Source organism: Dendrobates tinctorius, unplaced genomic scaffold (assembly GCF_039654945.1).
Source record: "Dendrobates tinctorius isolate UK_male_01 unplaced genomic scaffold, ASM3965494v1 ptg000129l, whole genome shotgun sequence".
Taxonomy (NCBI): domain Eukaryota; kingdom Metazoa; phylum Chordata; class Amphibia; order Anura; family Dendrobatidae; genus Dendrobates; species Dendrobates tinctorius.
Window position 1 is genome coordinate 23,790,619 of NW_027361797.1, and position 16,740 is coordinate 23,807,358.

A 16,740-nucleotide genomic window follows, 5' to 3' on the forward strand; every position below is an offset into this window, starting at 1 on the left:
AGTGTCGCTCCACCAACTCATCATACTCAGTCACCAATTAAAGAGGTTGTCAGTGCTGGTGGTGTGGTTGGACTAGGAGGCACGAGATCAGCTGTCCTGTAATAATAATCTCCTGCTGGTAAAACACTGATTGTATTGAAACAGCAAAACACAGCCAAGTAAATGACACAACACTGTAATCAGGGACTCTGATCCTACAAATTACTCAGCAAATTACACAGCAAAACCTGCTGAAAAATTCCCTTTAAGTGCCCGTTCACTTTACTTCTTCGGTGCTGCAGAAGCAGAGCTGCCTCTGCTTGCAGCATGTGAGAGCGCGCAGCATCTTCGTGACCCAATGCCATTGCCTCGATCTGTCATTCAAGCAGGAGCACAGTGCAATTGGTGAACAGGAAGCTAATGACCTTGTGAAAACCCCTTTAAATCTGAACCTTACTTTAAATACCCTACATGTTAACCAAAAGCACGACAAGCTGATGTGTATGAGAGTCTGAAAATGATTAAACACAGTAAGTCATTATGCAGCGAGGGACGTCACACAGACCTGAATTTCCGTGGTGCCCAAATCTGTAGCCCAATATGTTTCTGAGACAATGTCATCCTCCTGTGTAATAGACACAGTAATCCCCTTATTACTGCTGGGGAACAGCGAAAGGGAGCAAATCTCCAAAATAGAAATCACTCTTAGTAACTGACAATTTCAATCAGGAAAATCAAATGTACCCCCCCAATCTGCAACTGAACCAGTCAGATATAGGGTTAATTTGCAGGTGAACAGTGTTTAAAAGGATATCGTCACCAGGTTTTTGCCACCTAATCTCAGAGCAACATGAAATACAGTCCGAGATCCTGATTCCAGTGATGTGCCACTTACTCGGCTGCTTTCTGTAGCTTTGATAAAGTCGCGGTTTTATCAGCAGTAGATTGTCACTAGAGGACTAGTATTGTGATGTAGTCCCCCATATTCAATGGCTCTTTATAACCTCGCCTCCACCAGCTTTCTGCCTATGCAGAGTGTACACAGAAAGCTGCCAATCAGTGGTATATGCGGGGTTATACAGAGCTCAGCATTCAGGACACTGGGAGATAAAAGTGATTTCATCAAAACTACAGAAAGCAGCCCAGTAGTGATATATTGCTGGAATCAGGGTCACTGCCACTACATCATGCTGCTCTCAGATAACAAAGCAAAAATCTGGTGACAGATTCACTGTTATTCACTTTTCAATCATGCCATGCCATGCCTGCCTGCAATACTGGAGCAGCAGCTAAAGGAAGAAAATGTATCACTCTCCTGCACATTGATGACTGCCAGCTCTGCACACACATACTGCATACACATGCTGCACACATGCGCTGCACACACATGCTCCACACACACGCTGTGCACACGCTGTGCACACACGCTGCGCACACACGCTGCACACACACGCTGCACACACATACTGCACACACGCTGCGCACACATGCTGCACACACATACTGCACACACGCTGCACACACACGCTGCGCACACACACTGCACACACGCTGCGCACACATGCTTACACTTGCTGCGTACACATGCACACACATGCTGCACACACATGCTGCACACACACGCTGCGCACACACACTCCACACACATGCTGCACACACACGCTGCGCACACATGCTTACACTTGCTGCTTACACATGCACACACATGCTGCATACACACATGCTAAACACACACACTGCACACATATGCTGCACACACACGCTGCACACACATACTGCACACACACGCTGCGCACACACACTGCACACACATACTGCACACACATGCTGCACACACACGCTGCACACACATGCTGCACACACATACTGCACACACATGCTGCACACACACGCTGCGCACACACACTCCACACACATGCTGCACACACACGCTGCGCACACATGCTTACACTTGCTGCTTACACATGCACACACTTGCTAAACACACACACTGCACACATACGCTGCACACACATGCTGCACACACATACTGCACACACACACTGCGCACACACACTGCACACACATACTGCACACACATGCTGCACACACATGCTGCGCACACACACTGCACACACACGCTGCGCACAGACACTGCACACACACACTGCACACACATGCTGCACACACACGCTGCACACACACACCGCACACATATGCTGCACACACAAGCTACACACACACGGCACACACAATGCACACACACAGCACAGACATACTGCACACACATGCTACACACACACTGCCCACACATGCTGCACACACATGCCGCACACACTGCCCACACACGCTGCACACACACACTGCACACACATGCCGCACACACTGCCCACACACATGCCGCACACACTGCCCACACACGCTGCACACACACACCGCACACACATGCTGCACACACATGCTTCAGAACAGGCTGCCAATCACTGTGCCAGGCATGGTTATAGCTGCGCTCACTGTATGCTGAGCAGTGACTGTAATCGCTCCCTCCACCTCCCTGATATGGGAAGATAGTGGTTTATTTTCTCCCTGTAACTACTGCTTCAGTTATGCAGCCCAACATGCCTTTAACATTTTATCTGCAGATTAACAATATATCTACAAGTAAAAAGATTTTCTGGAAGAGGCAGGTTCCCTCTAATAAAATGATAAGATTTTGCAGCAGGGAAGACCACTGGAAGACAGCTCCATTTTTTAAATGAGATTAAACCTGTTTACACCAGTTACATTTTTATGGCAGATGAATTGCTTGCTCTATTAGGTAAGAAGGTCGTCACAGCGTTACATACTTTTCTACATATTTCTCATCCTGTCATCACACCACTTACTGTGACCGCTGCCATACATACATACATTGGTAGCCATCATTGTGGAAATGCTCAAGCATGTAAAAGGCTGATAGAGCCTATGAATGAGAGCACTATATCTCATGCAGTCCTGTGGTCAGGACCTTCTCATTCAGAAGAACATCAGTAACTGGAGGCTGTATAGACCCTCAGCCACTGCCCACTTTCTCACAGTTCCCTAGCTGTTCCTCAGCGTCAGTCCCAGACAGTGTTAAAGGAATTTGGTTCATTTAAAGAAAATTCTAAACCCACAAATGCAGAAAGAAATTTGGAATGACGAATCCAAACATAGGATTCCCCAGCCTTCCGATCAACATTATTACAATATGTATCTGCAAGCATTATACAACATACTAAACCTCAATAACTAATGTCAACCCCTTTAGCAAACCAGGTCTCTCCAACCACTTTTCAGTAAAGTAACGGCACCTTGCACTATAAATTATATGACTTATTTTTTTCCCTAAATCTAAGGTGATCCCCTATTCAAGAGATAGAAACTAACTATTCTGGGACCTCAGCAATCTTGAGAACATGGCTCTACAAAGCCTTGGCTTGAATGGAGTAGATGCACAAGCTTGACCTCCGCTTCATTCATTGTCAATGGGACTGTACTCAGCCTCCTCCATCATTCCCATTAACGATGAAGTTCCAGAGCCCCATTCTCAAGATCACTGAGGGTGATGTCCGATGTGGACACGCTGTGGAAGACGGCTCATGCGATCATTACCTTTCCGAATCCTGCTCATATAGGTACTATACACATGGTCAGGTTTTTAAATACATCGGTTAGGGACTGCTCTGATATGGGAATACCTTGATGTTTGGTAGAGCGGCTTAGTATACATTTTTTGCAAAAATCGTATCAACCAAGTACCCTGTTTTGTTATCATCTTTTTACTAGCACTTGCTGTTTACTGTTACTTTTTTACAATAGAGTATTTTTATATGTTTGTTATACTGTGTTTTTCTGTGTTTCAGTCTTTTGGTGGTGTGAACACTGTCCTACAGACTTGTTCACGGTGTGCATGGCCCATGTGTTTATATTCAATTGGTTTCTTGTTTTTGCAAGATTGGGGAGGTCTCCACCCCTCCCTTATGGGCCATGCACACATAAGCCCTCTTCCACAGCGTGTCCACATCGGACATTACCTTTCTGAGTCCTGCTCATATAGGTACTATACACATGGTCAGGTTTTTAATACATCAGTTAGGACTGCTCTGATATGGGTATACCTTGACGTTTGGTAGAGCGGCTTAGTATACATTTTTTGCAAAATACGTATCAACCAAATACCCTGTTTTGTTATCATCTTTTTACTAGCACTTGCTGTTTACTATTACTTTTTTACAACAGAGTATTTTTATAGGTTTGTTATACTGTGTTTTTCTGTGTTTCTGTATAAGTGGTGGAGAAAGGTTGAACTTGAAGGACCTAGGTCTTTTTTTTCAACCTTATGTAACTCTGTATTCTCAAGTGTATGGGAAAAATGGCTGAGATATATGTCGGCCAAACCATTGTTCAGCCGACAGCCATCTAAGCTGTATGGGGAGCTTGAAGAGATTGGCCACTACTTCTTTTATTGATAGCCTATCCTTAGGGGGGGTGACCATTTAAGATGTAAGTGAGACCTTATAGGGGTTGGCCACTTCTTTATTGATTATCTATCTTTAGGATAGGCCATCAATATCTGATCTGTGGCGGTGCAACACCCAGCAACCATCCGGCCAACGCTAATAGGTAGCTTGCCGCCACCGATCAGGTATTGAGGCAGTGGCCAACTTCCTTAAGTCTTTAGGCTGGTCATGTTGAGACTCATTCAAATATATTGCATTACTACAGTACCTCATAGTTCAAATGTGAAGACTGGCAGAGGTTTCTCACAGTCTCAGCCGCATCTTCTCCGCCTGGCTTGGAGGGGCCTGTTTCCTTTTCATACATCAGATTGGTTACATAAACCCTTCCAAGCGTCTCTAATCACAAACCATAGACATAAAAATTAACATCAATGACTTGTATAGGTAGGTAACAGAAAGATTAACAGATAAAACGCGTTTTCCTTTTCTCTAACCTTTATTAGATATAGTATCCACATCTGTTTTTTGCAGCTTGAGAATAGTTTTAGCGCTTGTTTTTGCGCCAATTCCTTTTCGAGAAAATAGTGTGACGAGATGAAATTCATTGCAAGTGGCTTCTGCTAATACGCCGCCTTTAAAAACCTGCACACATTCCAGGTAAGAGTCAAGAATTTGCTGTATGAAAAACACAAAACAAAAAGAACTTCAATTGGGACAGTGCTTTTTGAACTCCAAAAACAAATTAAAAGTAGTTGCTCTTGACAAAATATAAAGTTTTATGGCATTACAAGTATATCCCTCCATATTTTCAATAGTCAGTGGAAATTTCAAGAATGCTGATTAACTAGCCCTGGATAATTCCTGGAAAGAAAATAGGTTATTGCAAAAGAGGGGATAACTAAGACTAGATACCCAGAAAGCTGTTAAAGCGTTCTAAGAATATTTCCGTAAATCTAGCAAAATAACATATCCATCAATAAGTATGTGAGCAACTTGTCAAAACAAAGTGAAATCATTTATCAAAATGGTTTAAGAGCATTTCCTGTGTACAGTGACATCAAGGAGACTAAACCTTTTACAAATATTTGGTTGCAAGGATGATTCAACTTTGGATAATAACTTTTTTGTAATTTTGCCTTGCTGATCAAAACACATCCTGCCGTTAGGAACCACAGCTGTAATCTGGCAGCAAGTGTTAAATTCCTCTGCATGGACAACCACAGGGGAAGAAGGAAAAGATATCCATCAGTAGACTTGTGCACATGGGGGTGTTTTTCTCTAGGAGGAGACTCGGGTTTGGATACATTCCCTAAGTCATGAGGGAAGGTTCAGTACACACTTTATATGACTTATTGGCTGGTAGCGTTCAATTGGTGGCACTTAGGGTGGTTTCACATTAGCGTTTAAGGCCGCAGTGTCGGCCTGCGCACAGCCACCACTAAGCCCCGCCACCTGCCGCGCCTCCACCGGTAGCTCCACCTACGGGCGCATGAAGCTGCATGTGTCCCCTATCTTTAGCACTAGGGACACAGGCCATGCGCAGGTATGCGTTTGGTGGTGTAGCATCCGCGGCAGGGCCCGGTCGCGTGGCCTCGTCGGCAGCACCAGCTGCCACAGCCCCCCATCAGTGTCCTCGCCACAGCACGCACTCTTACCCTGCCTCCTGCTCTGCTACTTCTCTGCGCCCTCTCCTTAGGCCGCGGGCGCGCGCCAGCACTCCTTCTTCTGCTGGCGGTGGGCGGCGCTGAGGGCTGGGCGTACCTCCCACTTCCGGACCCTAAGGTATTTCAGGCGTCCTCACTGTAGAGAGGACGCCTGAGGATTGTGTGATACTCCACGCTCTGTTCTGGCCCCACTGTTTGGCTAAAGCTTCCTGTTAGCTCCCTCTCCTTCTCCCTGGCTGTCTCTGCCCTGTCCTTCCTTCTCCTCGCCCCTTCCTCCTGGTCCCTTGGGTCACGGCCCTTCCGTATTCCGCCCTGGTGTCTCCCTTCTGGGTCCTCCTAGTCTGTAACCCTTTCGCTCCTGCGTCCACTCCTGTGCTACCCTCTAGTAGCTGCTACCTGGCTGCTTCCTCCTATATCCTGGCTCTGGCTCTCTGGATCCCCGTCCGGTGCCCTTGCCCCGCAGTACTCCGTGTCCCCGAGCCGCCCCTCCTGGTACCGGCTGTCGCGGTTCTGTCCTCTGCGGTGTTGCCCCTAACGATCCCTGTATAGGGGTCGGTCATTACCTGGCGCGCTCGACCCAGGGGCTCCAGATCCGCGACCCAGAGGGTCCACTCTCGGACTTTGTCCATCCCCTGACCATTACAGGTGGTGCATGTGTCCTTTTGACGGGTGCGCCAACCAGCGCCAAACGCAACCTGTTGCAATTTGGTGCGCTCGGCGCACCGTCAAAAGGACGCATGCGCCGCCAAACGCATACCTGTGCACGGCCTGCGTCCCCAGTGCTAAAGATAGGGGACGCAGGACACATGCAGCGTCATGCGCCCGTAGGCGGAACTACCGGCAGAGGCGGGGTTTAGCGGCGGCCATGTGCAGGCCGATGCTGCGGCCTTATACGCTAATGTGAAACCACCCTTAGAAAGCCAGCTTTTTGCTCCTTTAGGTACATAGGATCTGTGTGTGTCAGGGCTCCAATCTTTCATGTACGAGAAAAACGGACCGATTTTTTATGAATCACACTTTGATTAGCGTTTGGTCTGAGTGACATGTTTTTCTCATATGTGGTAGAAAAAAAAGTTTCCCCACCTTCTCCATTCTCACAGTCCATGAAAATCGAACCATGTGAATGCAGTCTGATGTTTTAACAGACCCATAGACTTGAATTGCCAATTTTGATCTGACCCTCCGATCAAAATTAGACATGTCTCTATGATTTTCTGGTCTGTGAAAAATCACAGACTTTTGAATGGCCCTAAAGACTGACAATTACAAGTATACAAAAATCGGACTTGTGGCTAAAGCCTAGTCAGTGTTCTGATATTTTTTATCAGCACCTCATTCTCTCTTAGAGAAACCACAATACAACCATCAATGTCCATCATCACGTCATACACATGGCACCAGTAATAGGCCCCTCGTACTGTCATCTCCTCTTCCTGAAGGATGACTCTATTCCCAGGGTCACCAACTAGTCCAAGAATGATGGACACAAGGGCGATAACAGTTTTCCAGCTCTTACTCTATATGCCAGGTGGTGCCTGGATTTTATGGGGTTACACAGTATACAGCACATCATTCAAACCACCTCTCCATGCAGTTCTAGAGTAGGTCTTACATCATCAACATCCCATCATCACCGGGACTCTGTCTTTCATTATTTGAGCCTACACACTATGGCCGGCTGCTACTTGGTCTAACCGCACAAACTCCTCCTCCACTGCATTCAGTCATTCACACACTGTATGAATACGAAACCCCTAAATGATAAATGTCTGTAAAAATCAAGAATCCTAATAAATAGTCCCAATGCTTTATTTTGTTGCCACTTGCTCCATGCTCTCCATCACTTCAGAAGCCTCTTATATTAGCTGAACTGAAGGTCACCACAATCAATACTTTGATAGCAGGCCTTTCTGAAGCTTTGAGCTTATTTCTCCATTCTTTTCACCACAAGGAACATTTACCTCTAATGTGGTCTCAGACACAGACTTATTTTTGCATGAGAACATGTCGGATACCTACGGTTTTCCCGGGAAGAGCAACTGATTTCAGTGATATGGATCCTAATTTACTGTTTGTACACTGAGTCAAGTCTTTTTTCTTCCAGACAGATTGTCCTCTGAACTCATATGTTGTTGGGCATTTTCCTAAAACATCAACCTGCAAAGAAAAAGAGTTACTACTACAGTTACCATTTACTGTCACATCAACAGCACAAGAAAAAGAATCCGAAATACTCCAGTTCTGTGCATATTAATAACATCTGCTGCAAAGCCATGAAACATGCAGACAGCGGAGTCATTCAGCTAACTCCAAATGTGATCCCTCTGGAGTATACAGCTGGAGTGATCTTTCCAGTATCCCACACTCACAGACAGATGCCAGAATAATCAGAAATACTAGTGTCTTCCAGTGAAGAGGAAAACATGGAAGGTCAATGGTGGGAAAGAAGAATGATGGATGAGAGGACATTGCTAATAAAATGAGGGTACAGTAAGCAGATGAATATGTTACCTCCTCAATGGTTCGTCCAGCAGAAGGTGCTTTAAGATTACCCTGCAGAATGCTCAGAATTCCTCTCTTGACATTGAGGGCCCATGTCTTTTCCTCTCGCACTGGACATATCTTTGAGATTTTCCCATCGTGGTATGTAAACTGGAGGGGATGCTTTTCTAGATTGTCCCTGTTATCAGCAAACAAGAAAAATGATTATGTGCACTTTAGCTGTTCGTCTTAAAGATTTTCTTTCCCTGGGAATTACATTTATCACCTATCCATAGGATAGGTCATTCATGAGAACTTTTTAAGAGATGATTATAAGAAAGAGTTCAACAGAACATATCACATCTGCTTACAGTCTCTATCTTCGGTCTATGATCTACTCATCCATCTACCCATCCATCTTTCTTTACACCTATCTTCCCAATGGTACTCGAAGATATCTCATACCATATTGCTACTGATCGTTACATTGCTGGGTCACTTACGTAAGGAGGAAACATAAGACACCCAGGGATGTAGCAGTAATGTAGGGATGGTACCATTCTGCCAACAACTATCATCCAGATATCTTTGAGGGTCTTTTGAGAGAAGTGGATGGTAGGAGTGCACCATGTTGGCATACTACGCCAATGCTATGAGACTCATGCTATGCTATACGGATTAAAGTTACCCTCAAACAGAAAAAGACCTTCTTGCCGTGGAAATACCATCTGGTCACCAAAGTTAAGTGGTTGCTATATAAATTTCTTGAAAATGCAATATCATGTAAATATATGTTGGTGCTAGGTAGTACTTTGCTCCTGTAATTAGGTAAGTTACAGCAATGCTATGGAATATGTGACAAAAATAATGTTTAAATCTTTTTGTGTAACAGATGTGTGACTAATGGATGTGAAACCATGTGTAAATTTGTGAGTTAGTGATGGTGTAGCTAGACGATGTAGCATCCCAGGGTCAAGAAATACCTTTTGCTGGGTCAATGGGTAAGCAGGTCAAGAGTTTGAAGGACCATCATTAGTGGGTGAGGGTTTTACCTTAGGCTGAAGATGAGATAGTTTGATTAGTGTGGATCGGGCCAGATTTCTTCGCTTTTGGCATGTCAAAAAGCATAACAGGAGGGGACTGTCCTGCCAGTAGTGGTCCGACATACAATCAGTGCAGACAAGCACAAGAGGAGGATGTAGTGAGAAAATACCAATGCTATAGGTAGCTAGAGGTGGGGCGTGAGGAGGTTCCATGGGTAGATAGGGCTACATGGGAGCAATAAATCTCCCACCTAAGCTGCAGTTTTCTGGAGTTTTTCCAGATGGAGGAGATTAGCGAACATACAGCCTGTGTGAAGAGTCCACCAAGTGAATGGGGTAAAGAAATAGTCACCAGAGATGAACATGGACATAGCTTCTCCATAAGCATCTGCATACTGAGGCCTGAGTGTAATGTTAGAGAAGACTAGGAGATTTATGCATGTGAGTGAGAGACTGTCAGGCGGTGGTTGTAAACTGCACAGTGTGTAAAGTTACCAGTCCAGCTGTTGTGCCTGTTTTAGCCATCAAGACATGACTGTGTTTGAGGTTGATACTGTCACAAAGTGTGTGTGCTGAGTCACTGAGATTGTGACACAGAGACTGTTGTGGAGTGATGGAGGTGCTGCTGAGGAAAGTGCCAGCAGATTATCATTAATGGGACTCTGTCAGCACAGAATGACTGTTCAAACCAAGCACAGGCGCTTCACACCTTCCCACCTGCTTGGTTTTCATCTATCTCCTCCTTTCTCTGGCCTATGAAGCCATAGCTGTCAAAGAAGAGGGGGTGTTGATTAAAGGAAAACAAGCAGGTGTGAAGGTGTATTTAAGTGATTGGCCCTGCTTTGCAGCACCAAGCGAGGGTACTTAGTTTGAACAGAATATTAACTAACACTATTTTCGGGCTGCCATTTTTAACTAAGAAAAGAGTAGGCAGCCCCAGACTGTTGATTTTAATAAACATCTTCTATTAACATAAAAGGTCCCAAGTGTCTCTAATGTCCCCTAAAGAACTCAAGTTTCTAGCAAAAGTCAAGTCCAAATTTCCAGATTATGGGATCCTGGCATGTAGAGCAGGATCATACAACCATCCTCAGCTCTCCTTGCTGTCAAAATGCAATATTTTGTGAGATCTCGTTATTTGCACCAAACCATTGCTGCCCCGTAGTTTACTAAGCTGGAACCAAACAGTAACATTATTAGAGAAATTATTGTTTGGTAACAGCTCAGTAAAGTATATGGCAGCACTCAGTTAGTGCAAAAAAGTGAGATCTTGCTCTTTCCAAGAAGAAGGGCCATGGAGAATTGTGGGATCCTATTCTGCAGGTCAGAAGTTACCACCCGGAAGTTAAAACTCAACTTGTGCTAGAAAGTCGGGGGCATTAGGAACACTTGCTATCTCATTTGTAAATAAGTGATGATTAGAAAATGCACCAGTCTGGGGTTGCCCAATCTATTCTTAAATAAAATATAAGAAAAACGAATGGGGAAAAGTCCTCTTTATCGCAAATGTCAAAATATTCTTTCAAGTGTCAGCAAATTGTTGTAAATGGCCACCTGTTTTTCGTTTGCTCAAGTCAAGCTGTGAAACCATCAGGTACCTTGCCTCCGGTAAGACTGTGTACCTTCAAGCTCATCGCCTCCTTGTGACAAAAGTTTTTCAATTACCTCTGCGTACTTCTGTACTTTTGTGCCATCCTAAGTGGAAAATCAGTCTAACACCATAAGGCACTACTTTGTGACTTTATTTAAAGGGGTATACCATATAACACTTCTATTTTAGAAAGAGCCCCCTTATCACATAAAACCACACATGAGTCATAAACCTTTAACATGTTGGCCATGGGGGTCTGCTGCCTCTGTCACGTATATGCTGTATTGTGTAATCTGTCTGTCTATCCATGTATTTGTTCTATGATAAGAATATAAATTAATATACTGTATTCCTTCTTTTATCACCTTAACTCATGGAATTCCTTTTCTGAATCCTGCTGCGTTGTCAAATTTGCCTTCAAATGTGCATTGTGTATCTAAAAAATAAGAAGACAAAAGAACACATTGTATAATACAGTCTGGAATGTGCTGTAGTACACAAGAAACTGAAAAATGTAGAGTAAAGAAATCTGTGTACCTCTTGAGTAGAGCTCAAATGTATATTGCATTACCCTATTACAGCTCCATGATCATCAGTGTAAGTTATAGGCATTTCCTAAGGCACATTGTGTATTTTAACGTAGTTTTGCTGCTTCTTAATTTGCAAGTTTAATGTGTTTATATAGATACAGTATTGGCCCAAATTTACAAATGTGTCGGCAGCAAAAAAAAAATGGCTCTGAAAAGTCTAGTAATGTGCCAGATTTATTAATGGCAAGTGCCAGTATTTAGGAGCAAGTTAATAGGATAAAGTAAATCATATAAAAGCTGCCATAACTTAAAGCGAATCTGTCATCGTGATTTTGTTAAGTAAACTACAGGTATTGTCAGATTGGTGCTGTTATACTGATTAAAATGATACCTGCGGTGATGAAATCTGTTTTGTGGTTCTTGTGTAACCAGTAGTGATGAGTGAGTATACTCATTGCTTGGGTTTTCCCGAGCATGCTTGGGTGTCCTCCGAGTATTTTGGCGTGCTCGGAGATTTAGTTTGTGTCGACGCAGCTGCATGATTTACGGCTGCTAGACAGCCTGAATACATGTGGGGATTCCCTAACAAACAGGCATTCCTCATATGTATTCAGGCTGTCCAGCAGCCGCAAATCATGCACCTGAGGCGACACAAACTAAATCTCCCAGCATGCCAAAATACTCGGAGGACACCCGAGCATGCTCAGGAAAAACCGAGCAAAGAGTATACTCGCTCATCACTAGTAACCAGTGTTAGAAGTTTTCAGTTAATGTGATGCACGTGCTCCGGGGGAACTCTTTTTTTCGTGCTCTGGCCTCATCATTGTGGCTTAAATGACAGGTCACTGAACCTTCTCAGACCCGTCTCTTATTTTAAATATTGTGCTTGGGCAGTTAATATTTTGGTCTTTAAAAAAAAGTAACATCAGTAAAATGGCGCCGGCGGTGTATGGGCAGTAGCATCTATCTCTTGACAGGTTCTGCCCTGAAGTACAAGAATCTCATTAATTAAAAACTTCTAACACTGATTACACAAGAACCACAAAACGGATTTCTTCACACCAGGTATAATTTTAATCAGAGTAACAGCTCCAACCCGACCCTGTCTGTAGTTGACTTAGCAAAATCCTGCTGACAGGTTCGGTTGACTTTAAATTTAAAAAAAAATAGTGTCTAACTGCACACAGGACACTGTTTAGAGAGCATTAGTAAATGTGGGTTATTTTGTTTATATTTCTATTTAGTAGGTTGTTGTTTAGTATCTGTTTAGACAGGGCTTAAAGTAAATTTGTCAACAGATTTCACTAAGTAAACCCTATATATTATTAAATAGACCATTTAGACCCAATGAGGCTGGTGTATCTATTTTGATAATCCATATCGGAATGGCTGTACAATCCTTCATGAAAGTTTAATCCAATCTTTACCCACCTAGCCTGACTGACAGAACCTCAGTGTCCCTCCTCCTGCTGAGATCTTACAGTGCTCAGTACAAGCTGCAGTTGTCAGGCAGGCAGGCTGAGCTGAGAGTGAATACACTCCTACTCATGAGCTTTTTAATTCTATAGCTTTTGTTTAAAACTCTCATTCTAATGTTAGGATTATAAATCTAATCTCAGGGCTGAGGTAAGGGGAGGGAAAGTAACTGTCATAAGGGCTCCCATCCTTTACAAGCCACAAACTGCTCTGATAATGCCTGTCCTGTATTATCAGTGCAAATTCCAAGGTTATAAGGGTAGAAGGACCTTTGGTGACATCATGGTGAGTAGCATCCCCTGTGAGCATGTCTAATGTGCAGTGCGAGTGTGTAGTGTGCAGTGTTTAGTAACATGGAGTGTGTGGAACATGCAGTTTGTGGAAGTGTGTGACATTCAGCATGTTTAACATATAGGTTGTTTGTAATATGCAGTGTATGAATGTGTGTATAACACAGTGCGTGCTTGTGTAGTATCCATATTATAAATACCCGCTACAAGTGTTCGTAGGTAAAAACTTGTCAGCAGTCACTTAATGAATGAGAAAAATGCTCATTCATTGGGTGCTTGGATCTATTATGCCAGAACAAAATGTATCATTGTCGATATCATATCGCCCCCGTAAGCGCATGCATGTGGGAATCATTCCGGTCCCATCATTATTCATGTTTTAAGAGGCCGGAAAACAAGCACCGAAATGCGCTTGTTTAATGCTTTGAAAGTGATTTGTGAAAACGCACCATAAATGTTCCTATGTGATGGTGCAAAATGTTAGCATTTAAGGCCCCATTTTGAGTTTTCACCCACTGACACAATTGGTTTATGACGGCACCTTGACCATTCCGAGATTGATTTTCAAAGTAAACACACTAATCTCATCAGGTCTAAGATCTATTTCATAATGTGTTCAGTCTGTATTGTGAAATTAGACAGATCCCCTTTAATACAATAGTCTAATTTTTTTTTAGTGATGGATATTTAACAAACCCACATTGCCCTTCATTCTAAAGCAGAGAGTTACTACAAATTACCAAAATGTTGAAAAAACATTCTTTTACAAAGCTGTGTGAACAGAGTCTGTACAGTGATAAGATGACGCCTCATTGGCTTTGTATGGAATTATAGCATGACGCCATATTCTGCCCTGGCAATTCTTCTAGGGTAACATAGAACTTTCCACGTCTATTTGCTAAGTATAGGGGAAAGTTGACTTTATTGTGAAGGGCATCCCAATAAAATTAATAATTAATCCACAGTGGGTGATTTGGAGAGCGCCATCACTTTGTACTATGTCTGTTATTAGTTCAGTACTTTGAAAGATAAGAATTAAAAAGTAAAAGACAGTATCCACCTTTAAAAGCATCTGACATTTTCCCACAACTTCTATCTGAACAAAGCATTGTAATTTCAGAAGGCTCTTGCCAGAAATTCCTTGTAAAAATGTTTCGGTGATGGCAGAATAGCTGTATATGTATTTGTATCCCTTCTGGAACGCCAGCTGACCGGTACCTAAAAGAGTGAAAAGTAGAAAGAACTTCTTTACTGTCAAGAATAATACAATCGGTATAAGCATATTCAGAAAATGATATGACTATTGTAGATCCTGCACCTTCCCAGTGTTTTTAGATGAATACTACAGAGATACTTTTCAGAGAATTATTAGATAATCTCAGTGTAAATCTCCAAAGTTAAACATGACTTTTGGTTACTATTGTCCAAGTCATTGGACAAAATAAAAACAAAAACAAGCCTTTCTTTAATCAGATATGACCCACTTTTAACATGTACATTTATATTTTGCTATGTAAATGATCCCAATTGAATTTCTCTGCACAAAAACACGTTACGTATTAATGAAACGTTTCCAAACTCATTTTTTTTCAATCAGATGTTTTGGTATTATACACGTTCGTATAAATTTACATTTTGTGGGAAACAAGTTGCTTTCGGTAAAGCTTTTATTGGCGGCATTGAAGTTTATACAATAATGAACTTTAGTTTTTATAGGGAAAAACTAAACGCAGTGAAACATTGCATATATGACTCATCCATGCAGATGACTTAGAAGTTTATTTCAGATGTTTCATTTAAAGAAATAAAGCTGATATGATGCAACTCCCAAATTCATTCGGTACTGATGAATAAAAAAACTGTTTTCTAAAATAAAACAATCACGTTTCATGGAAAGGAAAGTACAGTATTTATTTAAAAAGTTGGAACATCTTGCCACTACTGGACAGCAGTATTTTCATCACACGGGCAGCACAATTCACACAGTCACATATTCTGCACTTTCCCTGCCTTCCAGGCAGACTCTATTCTTTCTGTAATCTCTCTCTCTTTCCTCTCGGCATTTTCTGCTGTACCTCTAGTCAAACTCCGTTCTGTCCGTGCCTTCCTTTTCCCTACCATCTGGGCAATCTCTTTGGACAGTCAGTGTCCCATCTGTGCTTTCCATGTCACCAAATCCCTGTCAGCCCCTCGGGTTCCAATTGGGAAAGGTGCCGGAAACGCCATCTCAGCTGCTCCCGCCCCGGCCTTAGACCACAGATCCTTCTTGGGGATGGTCCTGTTGAGCTGGTGCCCAACTGCACTATTCTCCACCTGGGGCCCTTTACTGCCATCGCAGCTTTATCCCAATGGAAAGCAATCAAGGAAACTAGGGGACGGGATCTGGAGAGGGACCTCAGACTCAGTGCACTAATTTTGAACTATATTGTGCCACACTTACTGAGTATCTAAAGGTCCAAAGGATACCTAGAGGCCTACATGTTCCTTTGCGCCCCACCCTCTTCAGTGACTCTCAAGATTTTTGCTCACACTTTGAACAAATTATTAACAAATGTTCTTTTGATCTCATAACTCTCACGTTAGAGCATCTTCACCGAGGAATCACCAAATGCGAAGAAGAGATCAACAACATTGAGAGTCAATTGGCCTCTTCTATTCCCACAGAGGAATTCAACACCCTGAAGACCAAAATCAAGGGGATTATAGAACAACACCGACGAGACACGGAAGCAAGAAAAAGAAACAAGTTCGCCAGAGACACAGAAGACTACGAACTGAACAGGGTTTATAAATGGCGGGAATCCTCCAACTCTGTAAATTTTTTTCCACGTTCCAACTACAGGTCTTCAACAGATATCTCCACGTCTGGATCAGACCACGAGAGACAACCGTCCATGAACCGTTTTTTAGGGCAGAGATGCCGACCCATCAGAAAAAGAGGACCCGTAGAGGAAAAAGATCCACGGAGAAACATGGACTACAACCAAGAGACTCGTTCCCAGGTAACAACCCGCTTGTAATTAATTTGTCATCCAAAAGCCTAAGTATAGCGGAATACCAGTTGTTACAAAAGGGCCTCTCTTTCTGCCCAAGCTACAGATTCAATACATTTAATTTAGATATGGATTTACAGACTGCAGACTGCTAAGATTGAAATTACATTTTTCTGATAATGAGAGAAGCACAAATCCTGTCACCACTTTACCCGATTCAATTATATCTTCAG

The 16,740-nt window shown here is 43.0% G+C and overlaps 1 protein-coding gene across 1 annotated transcript; it reads right to left on the minus strand.

Moving 5' to 3' along the window:
• Positions 1-517: 517 nt before the first annotated feature.
• Positions 518-15,707, minus strand: LOC141047832 (vitellogenin-like). Its single transcript, XM_073543154.1, has 7 exons — positions 14,575-15,707; positions 11,584-11,654; positions 8,615-8,783; positions 8,123-8,260; positions 4,934-5,114; positions 4,708-4,835; positions 518-691 (listed from the first exon to the last, which is right to left on the minus strand). Exons 1-7 carry the CDS (start codon positions 14,794-14,796, stop codon positions 518-520), a joined length of 1,083 nt encoding a protein of 360 aa, XP_073399255.1. The 5' UTR covers positions 14,797-15,707.
• Between the last annotated feature and the right edge of the window lie 1,033 nt (positions 15,708-16,740).

Excerpts from the sequence above, each read along its gene's own strand:
- LOC141047832 (XM_073543154.1), bottom strand. The coding sequence starts at position 14,796 with ATGCTTATACCGATTGTATTATTCTTGACAGTAAAGAAGTTCTTTCTA. Across the intron at positions 8,784-11,583 it reads AAGGAATTCCATGAGTTAAG|GGACAATCTAGAAAAGCATC; the intron begins GTGATAAAAGAA and ends TGCTGATAACAG. Across the intron at positions 692-4,707 it reads CTTCACATTTGAACTATGAG|TTACTAAGAGTGATTTCTAT; the intron begins GTACTGTAGTAA and ends TGAAATTGTCAG.